Source organism: Callospermophilus lateralis, chromosome 4, assembly GCF_048772815.1.
Source record: "Callospermophilus lateralis isolate mCalLat2 chromosome 4, mCalLat2.hap1, whole genome shotgun sequence".
In the NCBI taxonomy this organism is placed as follows: domain Eukaryota; kingdom Metazoa; phylum Chordata; class Mammalia; order Rodentia; family Sciuridae; genus Callospermophilus; species Callospermophilus lateralis.
In genome coordinates this window covers 103,864,904-103,878,745 of record NC_135308.1, presented here as the reverse complement: position 1 = coordinate 103,878,745, position 13,842 = coordinate 103,864,904, and the positions used below count along the sequence as shown (strand labels likewise).

At 35.5% G+C, this 13,842-nt stretch overlaps 1 protein-coding gene across 1 annotated transcript in view; it reads left to right on the top strand.

Annotated features, from left to right (window-relative positions):
• Positions 1-13,842, top strand: part of Adamts20 (ADAM metallopeptidase with thrombospondin type 1 motif 20) — a 156,939-nt gene that overhangs the window by 125,241 nt on the left and 17,856 nt on the right. The window contains exons 30-36 of the mRNA XM_076852774.1: positions 3,851-4,024; positions 4,100-4,270; positions 6,467-6,667; positions 7,383-7,512; positions 7,722-7,816; positions 7,903-7,997; positions 8,528-8,661. Of these exons, the coding sequence (XP_076708889.1) occupies positions 3,851-4,024; positions 4,100-4,270; positions 6,467-6,667; positions 7,383-7,512; positions 7,722-7,816; positions 7,903-7,997; positions 8,528-8,661 (1,000 nt within the window). The remainder of the gene's footprint in view (positions 1-3,850; positions 4,025-4,099; positions 4,271-6,466; positions 6,668-7,382; positions 7,513-7,721; positions 7,817-7,902; positions 7,998-8,527; positions 8,662-13,842) is intronic.

The window sequence follows — 13,842 nt, the reverse complement described above, 5'->3', positions numbered from 1 at the left end:
TAATTTGTATTTTATTTAGAGACAGGATCTCACTGAGTTGCTTAGTGCCTCATTTTTGCTGAGACTGGCTTTGAACTAGTGATTCTCCTGCCTCAGCCTCCTGAACTGCTGAGATTATAGGCATGCACCATCATACCCAGTCCAAAAGCTCATTTCTGAACAAGCCTTCAGACATGAACCTTTGGGGGACACTTCAGACCCAAACTACATAGATCCATCATAATTCCAGTTCTCTGAGCATGTTGGTGCCAGGTTTTGGGGAAGGCAATTTTAGCTCCCATTCTTAGCACAAGATGATGGTTTATAGGAAGCTGGGATGGATGAAAGCTTTATCAGGAAATGAAGAATAATAAACAATTTGGGATTTCTAATTTTAAATGGACCTCATTATACTTCTACCACATGAGGAAGCATAAGCAAACGATCATTTATGAACAGAAACAGGTCTTCACCAGACACCAAATCTTCTGGTGCTTCAATTTTGGACTTTTGAGGCACCCAAACTGTGAGAAATAAATTCCTGTGATTATAAGTCACTTAGTTTAGAGAATATTTTTATAGAAGTCTAAACAGACTAAGAGAAAATTGGTATGGATAGCAGGATGCTGCTGTAACAAACATCTAAATGTGGAAGTAGTTTTGGTACTGGGTAAAGTGTGGGGACTGTGAGAGTTTTGATGTGTATGTTACAAAATCCTGTGTGGCCATGAAGGGATTAAGGGCAATTCTGGTGAGAGCTCAAAAAGAAAATAGAAGAGCTGAAGATATAGCTCAATCTTAGAGAATGTGAACTGTAAAGGCCAATCTGATGAGATGGCAGACAGTAATCAGGAGCCTGTTATTGGACAAAGGAGGAAAAACCATCCTTGTTACACAGTTACAAAGAATCTGGCTACTTTGTGTTCACATTTCAGGGAATTGTGTTAGCGTTCCTGTGTTTTGTGGAAAGTAGAACTGATAGGTAATAAAACTGGATATCAAAGAAATTACGAAGCAAAGCTTTGAAATTGCAACTTGATTTCTACTGACTGCTTATTGTAAAATGCCACGACAGAGAAATGACTTAAAATAGAAATGTAGGGACTGGGGTTGTAGCTCAGTGGTGGAGTGCTTGCCTAGCATGTATGAGGCACCGAGTTTGATTATTTGAAAAGTAAACAAATAAAATAAAGGTTTTGTGTCCATCTATAACTAAAAAGATTTTTTAAAAAATTGGAATATAAATCAAAGGGGAAGATAACTTAAAATATTCTCAGTGTATCCTATTTGACAAAATGAGGAAGATTATTCATTACAGAATATAAAGGCTGTGACCAAATTTAATAATCATATTAGGAAATTATCTAATGATAATTAGATTAATTGGATTGGCCATTTCAATTAAAGCTATGAGTTATTTATCAAGACAATGTGGATATCACATAGTCATCTAAATAGAAGCCATGGCCTATTGTCCAAGACAATGGAAGAATGACCTGTAAAGGCATTTCACAGATTATCAAGGATTACCCCTCCCCTCATAGGCCCCAGTGCCAGAGCTGAGGGGAAGGATAGGGTGACAGCTACTTGGTGCCAATTCACATCATTAGCTCTAGTCCCCACATTCTGGAGAAAAGCACTCTTCTGCTCCCTCAGGTATGCCTTCAGAGGGCCCAGCGCAGTGTACACTGCCCCACCAGGGAGCATAGGTGGCTAGCTTTGGCAAAGTCTACATGGTGCCATCTCCCAGGCGTGCACAGTATCTTATTATGATAATGTGGTTACTTCACATAATGTAGTTACTATCCAAAGATAGAGGTGCCTGGAGTTTGAAGGCAAGGCATCTGCCCAAACTCTCCCCCAGTGTGTCCAGAAATCAGGACATTGAGCGTAGACTTATTCTGGAAACTTCAGAGTTAATGTTGTTTGTCCCATTGGGTTTGGGAGTTGCTCAAGACCTAGTACCCATCCCCGTCACATAAAGTGAGCTTTCGAAGACAATGTCTATAAAAGTGTGCTATTCATTTTGTTATTGCCTTTCCCATCACATAAATTGTTTGATTTCACAGGTTCATCTGCCTCAGGATGAATCATACCTAGAATCTCATTCATGTCTGATTTAGATATTGATACTCTGGAATTTAGACTTTGGAGTTGATGCTGCAATGAGTTAAGACTTTGGGGGTTATGGGGATGAAATGAATGCCTATGTTTTGCATGTAAGAAGAACATGAATTTGGCAGGGTGAGGGAGAGAATGCTATGGTCTGAATATTCATGGTCCCCTAAAATTCATGTTGAAACCCTACTCCCAAGGTGATGAGACAAGAAGGGAACTGGGAATTGATTAGGTCATGAAGGCATTGCTCTCATGATTCTGAGATGTCATGTCCAATCAGAATACAGTGAGAGTGTCCTCTATGACCCAGACAGGAGGCCCTCGCCATACACTGAATCTCTTGGTATCTTGATCTTGGAATTTCTGGCTTTAGAATTGTCAGAAATCCGTTTTTATCATTAATAAGTCATCTAGTTTATCTTAATTTTGCTAATTAACATTCTGGGTGGACTAAGAAACCTCCTCACATAGGTAGCACCTTATAGAGGCCAGCAAGTGACTGAACCTCTCTGTGTCTTGGTGTCTTCCGCATAGTACCTCCTTTAGAAAACTCTTGTCAAGAAAATATATGTTTTTTGTAAAATTATATAAATAGCACAAAATTTTCATTATACATATAAGAAAAATGAGGCATGAGAGGCTAAATTTATTTATTTTTATTTTTTTATTTTTTTTTTCCTTTTTTAAATTCTTTATTGTTGGTTGTTCAAAACATTACATAGTTCTTGACATATCATATTTCACACTTTGATTCAAGTGGGTTATGAACTCCCATTTTTACCCCGTATACAGATTGCAGCATCACATCGGTTACACATCCATTGTTTTACATATTGCTATACTAGTGTCTGTTGTATTCTGCTGCCTTTCCTATCCTCTACTATCCCCCATCCCCCTCTCCTCTCCCCTCTTCTCTCTCTACCCCCTCTACTGTAATTCATTTCTCCCCCTTGTTTTTTTTTCCCCTTTCCCCTCACTTCCTCTTGTATGTAATTTTGTATAACCATCAGGGTCTCCTTCCATTTCCATGCAATTTCCCTTCTCTCTCCTTTTCCCTCCCACCTCTTGTCCCTGTTTAATGTTAATCTTCTTCTCATGCTCTTCCTCCCAACTCTGTTCTTAGTTACTCTCCTTATATCAAAGAAAACATTTGGCATTTGTTTTTTAGGGATTGGCTAGCTTCACTTAGCATAATCTGCTCTAATGCCATCCATTTCAAGTTATACAATAGCTTCCCAAACTCCTATCCACTGAAATATAATTGGGAGTCAACAAATTAGCAAATGTATGGATCCCTTAATAGGTACAATCTGAAATATAAGTAAAAAGGTGAACCTAACACTCTTGGAAGCTTTTATTCACTGGGAGATAATGTGTATAGTGTAAGAATTTAAGTGTCACTTAAAAGCAATGTAGTAGAATAGTTTATGACTGTGTGGTCATTTTTATAGACATCAAGTACATTTAAGCCAAAAGAGAGGGTTATCAATTGGGAATTTGGATGTGGTCTAGCATAACATAATTCACTTGTCAAAGTTTCTGGAAGGCTTTAGGCAATTTATTGAAAAAGAGGACACGCACACAAACACATTCTACACACACAAACTACAACACATATAATTTCTGCCTAATGCATAATATAATATTGAACTGTTTAAAGGAAATAAAAATATGCAATAGTTCAATTTTGCTATTTTAATATAATTTGATATTTGTTAGCTATATAGTTCAATGCATCTGGGCTTCTTTGCAGTGCTCTGTGACCTGTGGCTCTGGAGTTCAGCAAAGAGATGTCTACTGCAGACTGAGAGGCGTAGGTCGGGTGGCTGAAGAAAGGTGTGATCGGTCCACCCGGCCTTATTTTCAGAGGCAATGCTGGCGCCAGGACTGTGTGCAGTACCAATGGATAGCGGGACAGTGGCTGGATGTGAGTATTGATGAGTGAGCTTTCAAAGACAATGTCTATAAAAGTGTGCTATTCATTTTGTTATTGCATTTCTAGTGTTCAACATCATGTAAGACAAAAGAGACACATCGGCTTGTGAAGTGTGTTGATACACAGAACATGCAAGTAAATGAAAGTTTCTGTGACCCTTCAACCAGGCCTCTGTCAATCAAAAAGTGCAGAAACCCTCCCTGCAAATATGTGGTGGTAACAGGAGATCCATCCCAGGTAAGGCAAAAAAAGGAATTGAGAAATTTTGTTCCTGTACACAACCGCTGGGTCTCAAATTTGGAAGTGGGGACAGATAATGGGTATGCATATTGATCTAATGAGTGATACCATTGGATTGTGTAGAGTACTAATAGCAAAATGGTAGTTTGAAGTGTCCATTAGGTACCATTCATAAACCAACTACCAGGAATATTTTAGCAAATGGTTACTGCATGGTTTTCACTTTTCAAAAACAGTACTATTGAGGTATAATTGACAATGAACTATACATATTTAAAGTGTACAGCTTAAGTTTAGACATATGTATGTATCCATTAGATCAGTATAATATGCAAAATAAATAGCATATTATATTTCCCTCAGTCCCAAAATTTCCTTGTGCTATTTTATAATCCTCCCTGTACTCCCTTCATCCCACAATTAACCCCCACTGTTTTCTATATTAGTGATCTGTCACGTATTAGTTTGAATTTCCAGGGTTTTATATAAATAGAATTATTTTTTGTCTGGTGTAATACAAGATTTGGAGATTCATTGAGATCACAATATGTATCAGTAGTTTATTCCTTTTTATTGTTGAGTAATATTTCATATAAATTTTATAGATGTTTTCAAGATTTCTTATCTTCTCTGATGTCTGATATGCCTTTAATTCTGATCCAGTTTACTTTTCATTCCATATATCACCATCTTCATCTTTAAAGGCTCAATTTTATCTTTTAAGAAGTCCTCCATGTCTATACTTAATATTTTAAGCATATAACAGTCATTACTTTTTAATGTCCTTCTATGCTTAATTGTAAAGTCTGTGTGTTTGCAATTTAGAGAAATTCAATATAAGTTTTTGCAAGCATCACCATGAATATTGTGTCACACCTAAAAGGCTTTCTACCTATTAGTAGTCATTTCTCATTCTCCCACTTTCCTCCTAGTCACTGACAACCACTAACTCCTTTCTGTCTCTATTGATTTACCTGGTTCTGGACATTTTGTATAAATGGAATCATAAAGCATGTGGTCTTTTGTGTCTAGCTTCTTTTATTTGTTATTTTTTATATCTTCTTTTTAGAAATAGCTATTCAAATCCTCTGCCCATTTGTATTTTTATTGTTAAGTTAGGAAATTCTTTTCAGGTACCAACTTTTGTCAGTTATATGACATTTAAATATTTTTTTCTCAGTCTGTGGGTTGTCATTTCACTTTCTTCATAGTGTCCTTTGGTGCACACATGTGTTTAGTTTTGAGGAAGTCAAATTTGACAAACTTTTAAAATTATTGTTGTCTTTTGTGCTTTAAGTATTACACCTGAGAAATTATTGCCTATTCCATGGTCACAAAGACGAATATTGATGTTTTCTTCTAAGACATGTATAATTTTCCTTTATGCTTTTAGGTCTTTCATATACTTTGAATTGATTTTGTGTATAATGACTTTAGTTCTTTAGGGTAAACACCAAAGAGTATACAGTGGGTCATATGGTGATTCCATGCCTAGTTTTTGGAGGAACTTTCATACTGAATTCCATTGTGGTTGTATGTATTAATTTACAATCCCAACAACAGTTCCTTTCCCCCAACATTCTCACCAGCATTTATTATTTGTTTTATTGATGAATGCTATTTTAACTAGAATGAAATGAAATCTCAGTGTAGTTTGGTTTGCATTATCCTTACTGATAAAAATGTTAAACAGATTTTCCAATTTTTTTTTTGCCTTTTCATTTTTTTTAAGAAATGTCAGTCTAGTTCACTTGCTATTTATTAATTGGGTTATTTATTTTTTGACATTAAGTTTTTTGAGTTCTTTACATATGTGGGATTTTATCTTGCCTTATTCTAATTCTCTCCCTTTTGGTCCTGTAGTAACCTTGAAAAATCTTTGCCAGGTACTCTTTGACAGAGGATTAACACCCAGAATATGTAAAGAATTCAAAAAACTTGATGTCGAAAAATAAATAGAAAATTTACAAAATACAAAATCTAGCCTGGATCTAGGTTCTTTCTATTTATTGGTACAACTCTGGAAAAGTTGAGCAAATGGCTTGGAATCTTTGTTTACCCATCTGTAAATGAGGCTAATCAAATAAGATTGTTGTGAGATAATGCAGCTTGGTATATATTAAACAATTGATTAATTTTAATTGTTAAATTTCAAAACATCTTCTTATCATCTTGTAATCATGTATTTTTAAGTGTGCAGGTAACTGTGGATTTAGTTATCAACAAAGGATTACATATTGCATTGGGATCCGGTCTACTAAGAAACATAAGTTCCATCAGCTTTGGCCTGTATCCTATCGAGAATGCCCTGTGCCACCTTCCTCTCAGGTTTACAAATGCAATATGAGAGGCTGTTTGCATGTGGCCACTTGGAAAGTTGGAAAATGGAGTAAGGTCGGTGTGAAATAATGAATTAAAAACTTTTTGAATAAGATTCTCCAGGGGGTAGAATGCCTGGTAATCTGCATGTTTAGCTAGATTCTTGGAGTTGTCTCATCTCCTTTTGTCTGAAAACTACTGTATCAGTTATTTGTACATATAATCTTATCTCTCCTCTATGCTTTCTGGAACTTTTTTTAATAATAGATGCCATATCAATACTTATTTCTGTTCCTCAGAGAACCCTGTAAAGTGGATTACACTTTGAGGAAGTATTTAAAACATATTTATTAATTAAGTGAAGAAATAAATCTAATATATGAATAATAAATATTATTTGCACTATATCATGTTACCAATGTAATTGATGGAAAGCAAATAAATACTACTTTGCAAATAGCATCTTAACTCAGTGGGAAAAAAACTCTCAGTAGTCTTAATATCCTCATTAATTAATATTTATTAAGTATTTACAATGTACTATAGATATAAGTATACAAAATAAATGAAAAGAAGCTAGTAACTGAGAAATAATTGACTTAAGCCCAGGACTTAGGACTTTTTCCATCTGTAAGTGTGGAGTCTCCAGTGTATTTCTGTATCTTTAATAGTTCTAACCCTTATTGACCCCCCATTTATTTCAAAAGGACCTACTCTGAGAAGGTATGGACTTACCAGGCTTCTTTAGTATTTGTTATATGTTTTACTGTAAATTATACTCTGTTCACAGTGCTCAGTGACTTGTGGAAGTGGGATAATGGAGAGAAGAGTAGAATGCATAGCTGAAAATGGTGGGTCCAGTGACCTGTGTCTGAAGCATTTAAAACCAGATGCTCAAAGGAAATGTTATGCCAATGACTGTAAGTTAATACATTTCAAAAATCAGCCTAGTATGTAAGTTTTTCTAAGAAGTTTTAGTAAAGTGTAAAAATAAATGTACATGATAGTCACATACTCTACAACCTGAAGGGTTCAGGTCTTCAATGTGTGGCAGTATATATATGATTAAGCTCATGCTGTGTTTGTAATTTGTTCAGTGTTGATAAGATGTGTTAACTTGTCTTTGAAGGTAAATCATTTACCACCTGCAAAGAAATCCAAGTTAAAAGCAACATTACCAAGGATGGTGACTATTACCTTAACATTAAGGGAAGAATAATAAAGGTATTATAGAAACAGTTTCTAGTTGACTTTATCACTGTTCATTGTCTATTGATAAAGTTTTATAGGTATTTGCATTTTTCTTTTAGGTCCACTGTACAGACATGCACTTGGAGAACCCCAAGGAATATTTATCACTGGTAAAAGGCGAAGAGGACAACTTTTCTGAAGTGTATGGCTTTAGGTATGAGCTGTGTTTTGTTCTATCTGTGTATTTTTTATGACTTTTAGAAGTTCTAACCTTTGTATGACACTTGAATAGATCACATATGGGGCAATTAATTTAAGAACAGATGGACATATGAGGACCTAAGCCATCTGTTTCCATGCATATTTAATAAGAAAGACATGAGTGTTAAGCTCTACTCCACAGAGAGATTAACTTAAACGTGGGTAAATGGTGGGACAATAGAGAAGGAACTATCTAAAGATCTGTGTGTATTTTCATAAAAATCAAATTAATTCCAGTGACAAACATTAGGAATTATTTTTCTGCAAACTATCCTTAAATTGCCCATTGAGAATATTGTATATTAATCGTATATTAGTTTTGTATATTGAATTATTTTTATTTCTTTCACATTTAACTTGTTGGAATTAGGATATTGAAGAACAGGAGTATTTTTTTATTTTCCCACTTTCAAAGCTTACCATTCATCATTCTGGGGTCTAATAACTATATCTAAGATTAAAAATATTCCAATGTTGTTACAGACTACAAAATCCATATGAATGCCCTTTTAATGGAAGTAGGAGGCAAGACTGTGCATGTAAAAATGACTACCTAGCTGCTGGATATACTGTTTTCAGCAAAATAAGAATTGATCTTACTTCTTTGCAAATTAAAAGTAAGTGCTGACTCTATTTTTAAAACAAAATCCTACATTTCCTAATGAAAGTCTAGCAATATGCTGATATATATGATAATCAGGGTATAGAGAAGGACCTAGCACTGCAAAACAATTACTTAATTTAGAAAGTATTATTAGCTATCTGCTTTCTCTGCAATGACATATCAGGGGTAACCTTAATCAAAATGTAATGATTGTGATAAGATACTGCCCTTTTAAATCAAAACCCTCTACCTTAAAATAACCAACTGTAAAAGGGCAAGAAAATTAACTTCTTTGACATATACGTGTAAGTATTTTTTCAGGGTTTAAATTAATAATGAACATTAACTATAAATTATAATTGATCAATTATTTTCCCATACAGTATTCATTTAATATGTCAGCAATCCTGTATTAGGGCAGCTATTATATCACACTATAATAGTGTGATATAATATAATCCTGTATTAGGGCAGCTATTATATCACACTATAAAGCAGTGATGAGAAATATATATATATATTCCATATATATATATATATGGAAGTTCAATGATTTGTCTGTTTCCTAGTTAGTAATTGTTGGGGGGATTATAAAGTCCTAGTTATGAACCTCAAGTAATGGATCATACTGCCTTAATTTATAATACTGCCTAGAAATTAATTTATGATACAATCAAGTCAAAACATATTTATGGAATCTAAATACACTGAGCATGATGCAGCCTGCTGTCTTGAAAGTGACATGCGTGCATAAAGAGGCAAAGAGTTTATTTCAAAAGTTGAGACAGATCTCAGTCCTCATTGGATCAACTGTGTATAGCCCAGTGCATAAACTAGAGAAAGAAATGAAAAGAGAATATTTATTGAAGCAGTATTTGCATCAATATGTAGTATCTAAATTATAGTTAATATGATGATGAACTTGATGACTACCATTTACCAAACCTTCAACATTTACTACAGTGGATGTTTAGTTCATTTTTCACTAATGTAATGAAATTCTTTCCTGTATTATAAAGGAGAGAGATTTATTTTGGATCATAGTTTTATAGGCTGAAAATTCAAATGGCATAACACAGGCTCTGGCAAGGTCCTCATCCTTGGCTGCCTCACATCATGGCGGCCATGTGTGGGTATCTCTGTGTCTGCGAGATCTCTCTCCATCTCCTTATGCAGCACCACAGTTCAATCATAGGGGCTCCACCCTACTGACCTAATATAATCTCATCATTTCCTAAAAAACTCGCAACAAAACACCATAACAGAATTAAGTTTCCATTCCCTTGATATAATTAACAAAAAACTTTGGGGATTGAATTTCTGCATGAGTTAGTAAGAACAGATCCTATTCAAATTATAGTAGTGATTTCAGTGAAACTCTGGAGTCATATTGTTTGGGTGTAAATTCTTTGTTTCAATTTATTAATCGTATGACCTTGAACATACCTTTTAAAGTCTAAATTCCCTCAACTGTGAAATAAGAAATTGCCCCCCAATTTTTCTCTCTCTTCTTTTTTCCTGCTTTTTTGTCTTTCTTTCTTTATTTCTTTCTTTTATCTTTCTTTCTTACTTTTGGTGAAGTAAGATGATATACATAGTCAATGTCTTGCATGTAATAAATGCACTAAAATATTGGTTATTATTTTATTATGTATCAGGTAATTAGTACTGCTAAGTATATATTTACATATTTAGCTGTTTTTCATAAATTTATCAAACAAAGTTGCAATATTTTCAGTCATTGGGCTGGGTCCTGAGTGTACAAGATCAATTACATACATTTTTAGCTCTTCTTTTTTCCTTCCTCAACGAATGTGGCAAAATTCAAGTATTGATTAAATGAAACCTTTCACCAATTTTGTACCTATGCCATGGAACAGAATTTGTCAGATACTATATTATCCCCATCAATACAATACATCAACAGTTCTTCCTCTCTGCTTTAATTTGCACGTTACACAGAGAAAATGCTCGTTTCTTCCATTAAAATTAAGAACAAATCCTTGTTACTCTCTTCTTCTCTAGCCACTGTCCAATTTCTGCGTGTTTCCTTACAGTAAATTCCTTAAAAGTGTCATTCCTCTCTCTTCCATTTTTCTTCCTCCATACCCTCCTGAACTCATTTAGATAAGTTTTTTATCCATACCACTTTTAGGAAATAGCTCAATTAAGACTATCAATGGCCTCCATTCCTCTAAATTCAATGGTAGATTCTTGGTTTTCATCTTCCATGATTTTTAACTGCTGCACCTGCCTTCCAGGACACCACACTATAATGACTTTGTGCCTTTCCTGGTCACTTTTTGTCTTGTCTTTCTCACTATGTCTTAACTTGGCCATTACTTTTAATCTTCCATAACATTTAATGTTGGAACATTTAAGACTCATTCATTGCCTCGGAGATCCCACTCCCTCTATAGATTTCAAGTACCATCTATTAAATGATAGTCCCAAGTGTATATTTCCAACTTGGACTGTTACCCTGAACATCTACCTGTCTGCTCAATATATCCATGTGATGTGTCATAGGTATGTCAAACATAACTGAGCTTCTACTACTTCCTGCTAAACCTCTACCTTCTAGTCAATTTTAACCATTGCCCAAAGCGGCAACTATAAACTTCTCTTCTGCTGTAGCTAAAAACTAGCAATATCTTTAACGTTTCTCTTTCTTCTACAACTATATGAAATCCATCATCAAATTATATCAGGTGAGTCTTTTACATGCATACCACAATGGACTGAATTGCACATTCCCCAAATTAAAAAGTTGAAACCCTAACCCTCAATGCAATGATATTTAGAGGTGCAACTATTCCACAAAATTGGGTTTAAATGAAAACATGAAGAAGGGTCCCTCATATTAGGAGGAGCACACTTTAAGTAAAGGAGGAGCTATCAGAGCTTTCTATCATGGAAAAATACAGCAATAGGGTCTTCATTTGCAAGTCAAAAAACAGAAAACAAAAACACCTTCACAAGATCTCAATCATGCTGGGACCCTGATCTTGGATTCTTGGATTTCCAGCCCTCAGAAGTGTGAAAAGTAAGTTTCTGTTAGTTATGTTATCCAGTCTATGGAATTTTGTTATGGCAGCCTGAACTGTCTAAGAGGTGCCAAATCTCCTTTCTTATTAACTCATTTGCTACCATATTTGTCCAAGTCCATATCACTTCTGATATTGATTTTCTTCTCAACAGATAAGCCAGAACAATTCTATAAAACTTCAGTTGTGTTATGACTTGTGTTTCTCTCATCTGATTTTTTAACAAACATAAACTCTGCTTGAAACTATCCAGACATTTCTCACCTAATTTAGTGCCACAGTCTGGCTGGGCACAAAATCACGAGCCACTCACAGCTTTGTAGATTCAAACAGCAATTCTTTATTCCCGAACTCACATCGGCCCTCTCCAAACACGTTCTGGGGAAATCCACGTTCTCTGCCCAAATCCACACCACCACTGGGCTTCTGTCTCCCAAAAATACTGTCTGAATCCCGGGAGAACTCAAGGGGAACTCAGGCAGCAGGATACGCCCTATTCCCAGCAGGAATAATCTTAAACCTGGAACCGCCCTAAACCTGGATTGTCCTAAACCGGGAACGCCCTAAATCCAAGGAGAGCCTTAAACCCTGATCCGCCCTAAACCCGGATCCGCCCTGGTCCTTGAGCAAGGTCACCTTACATACAATGTCACTGCAAAATGTCCAAAGCAAGTCCATTTTACCACGAGTCCTTCCTGTAAGCAACATGGGGTACGCTGGCAAGGAAATTGTCATATCTACTTGGCTAATGGCTCTCAGCAATTTAGGGTGAAATAGAGAATTCTCTCACTGATCAACAAAACTCAACATGATCTCCCCACCTCCATTACCACTCTGCTTCTCACCCCTTCCCCACCAACTTGTGTACTGGACTCCAGACACAGTGGCTCTTTGCTTGAACACTAGGCAGGCCCTTGAGTTAAGGCCTTTTCACTTACTGTTCCACTTGCCTGGAAGATTCATCCCACCGTTATGTATAACTGCTGAAATTCACCTTTTCAGTAAGGCCATGAAGGATCACTAGGGCACTATTATTCTTCCTCTCTCCCCAGTGCTCTTCCTTGCTATATATGTATATTTTTAACCATAGCAATTATCACTCCTAACATAATATAAAAATTTACTCTACTACTAGTCTCTCTTTGGTAGGATTCCGCTTCTATCAGCTTCTGCTTCATCCACTATTGTGTTCACAGTATTTGTAACAGTGCCCAATATAAAATAAGTTACAAATAAATATTTGTTTCCCAAGAAGCTTCTAAGGACAGCTATCTTGAACAATAAATTAAATGGAGCTATCTTGAAACATAAATTGAGTGGAGGTTGAGGGATGATAGTGTATTAGAAAGTCTCCACAGAATAGACCATGAAGACCAATGTATACTAAATGACAGTGGCCTCCCATTATCTGTGGTTTCAGTTACCTGTGGTCAACCACGTTCAGAAATTATTATATGGGAACATTCCAGAAATAAATAATTCTTAAGTCTTAAATTGCATGCCATTCTGAGTAATTTAATGAAATCTCATGCTGTCTTGCTCCATCCTACAAGGAACATGAGTTATCCCTTTGTCCAGCATATTCATACTGGATATGCTATCTGCCTGTCAATCACTTGGCAGTGGTTTGTTTTATCAGATCAGCTCTGGTGGTATTACAGTGCCTGAGTTCAAGAAACCCTTATTTTATTTTATCACAGTATATTCTTACATTTATTATTATTATTATTATTATTATTATTATTAATATCTTACTATGGTTAATTTGTAAATTAAAATTTATCATAGGTGTGTGTGTGTGTGTGTGTGTGTGTGTGTGTGGTATATGTGTGTGTGTGAAACAATACTGTATAAAAATAGGGTTCATTTCCATCTCAGTTTCACGCATCTGAGAAATGTCTTGGAATATTCCCTATGGATTACGGTGGGCTACTGTATGTAATTGAATTTTATCTGTGACATCATAGAAGCCATTGGACTAAAAATATCAGGAGGAGGAGAGGCAACTCATATTCTATACTTGCTTGGAGGGAGAACAACTTATATCCATGAAAATAATTAGGAATCTCATGTGATGAGGTACACAGTTAAGGACATGGGTCACAATGTGGAGAAATATTAAAGAGGTTGATTCAATAGGATTTTCT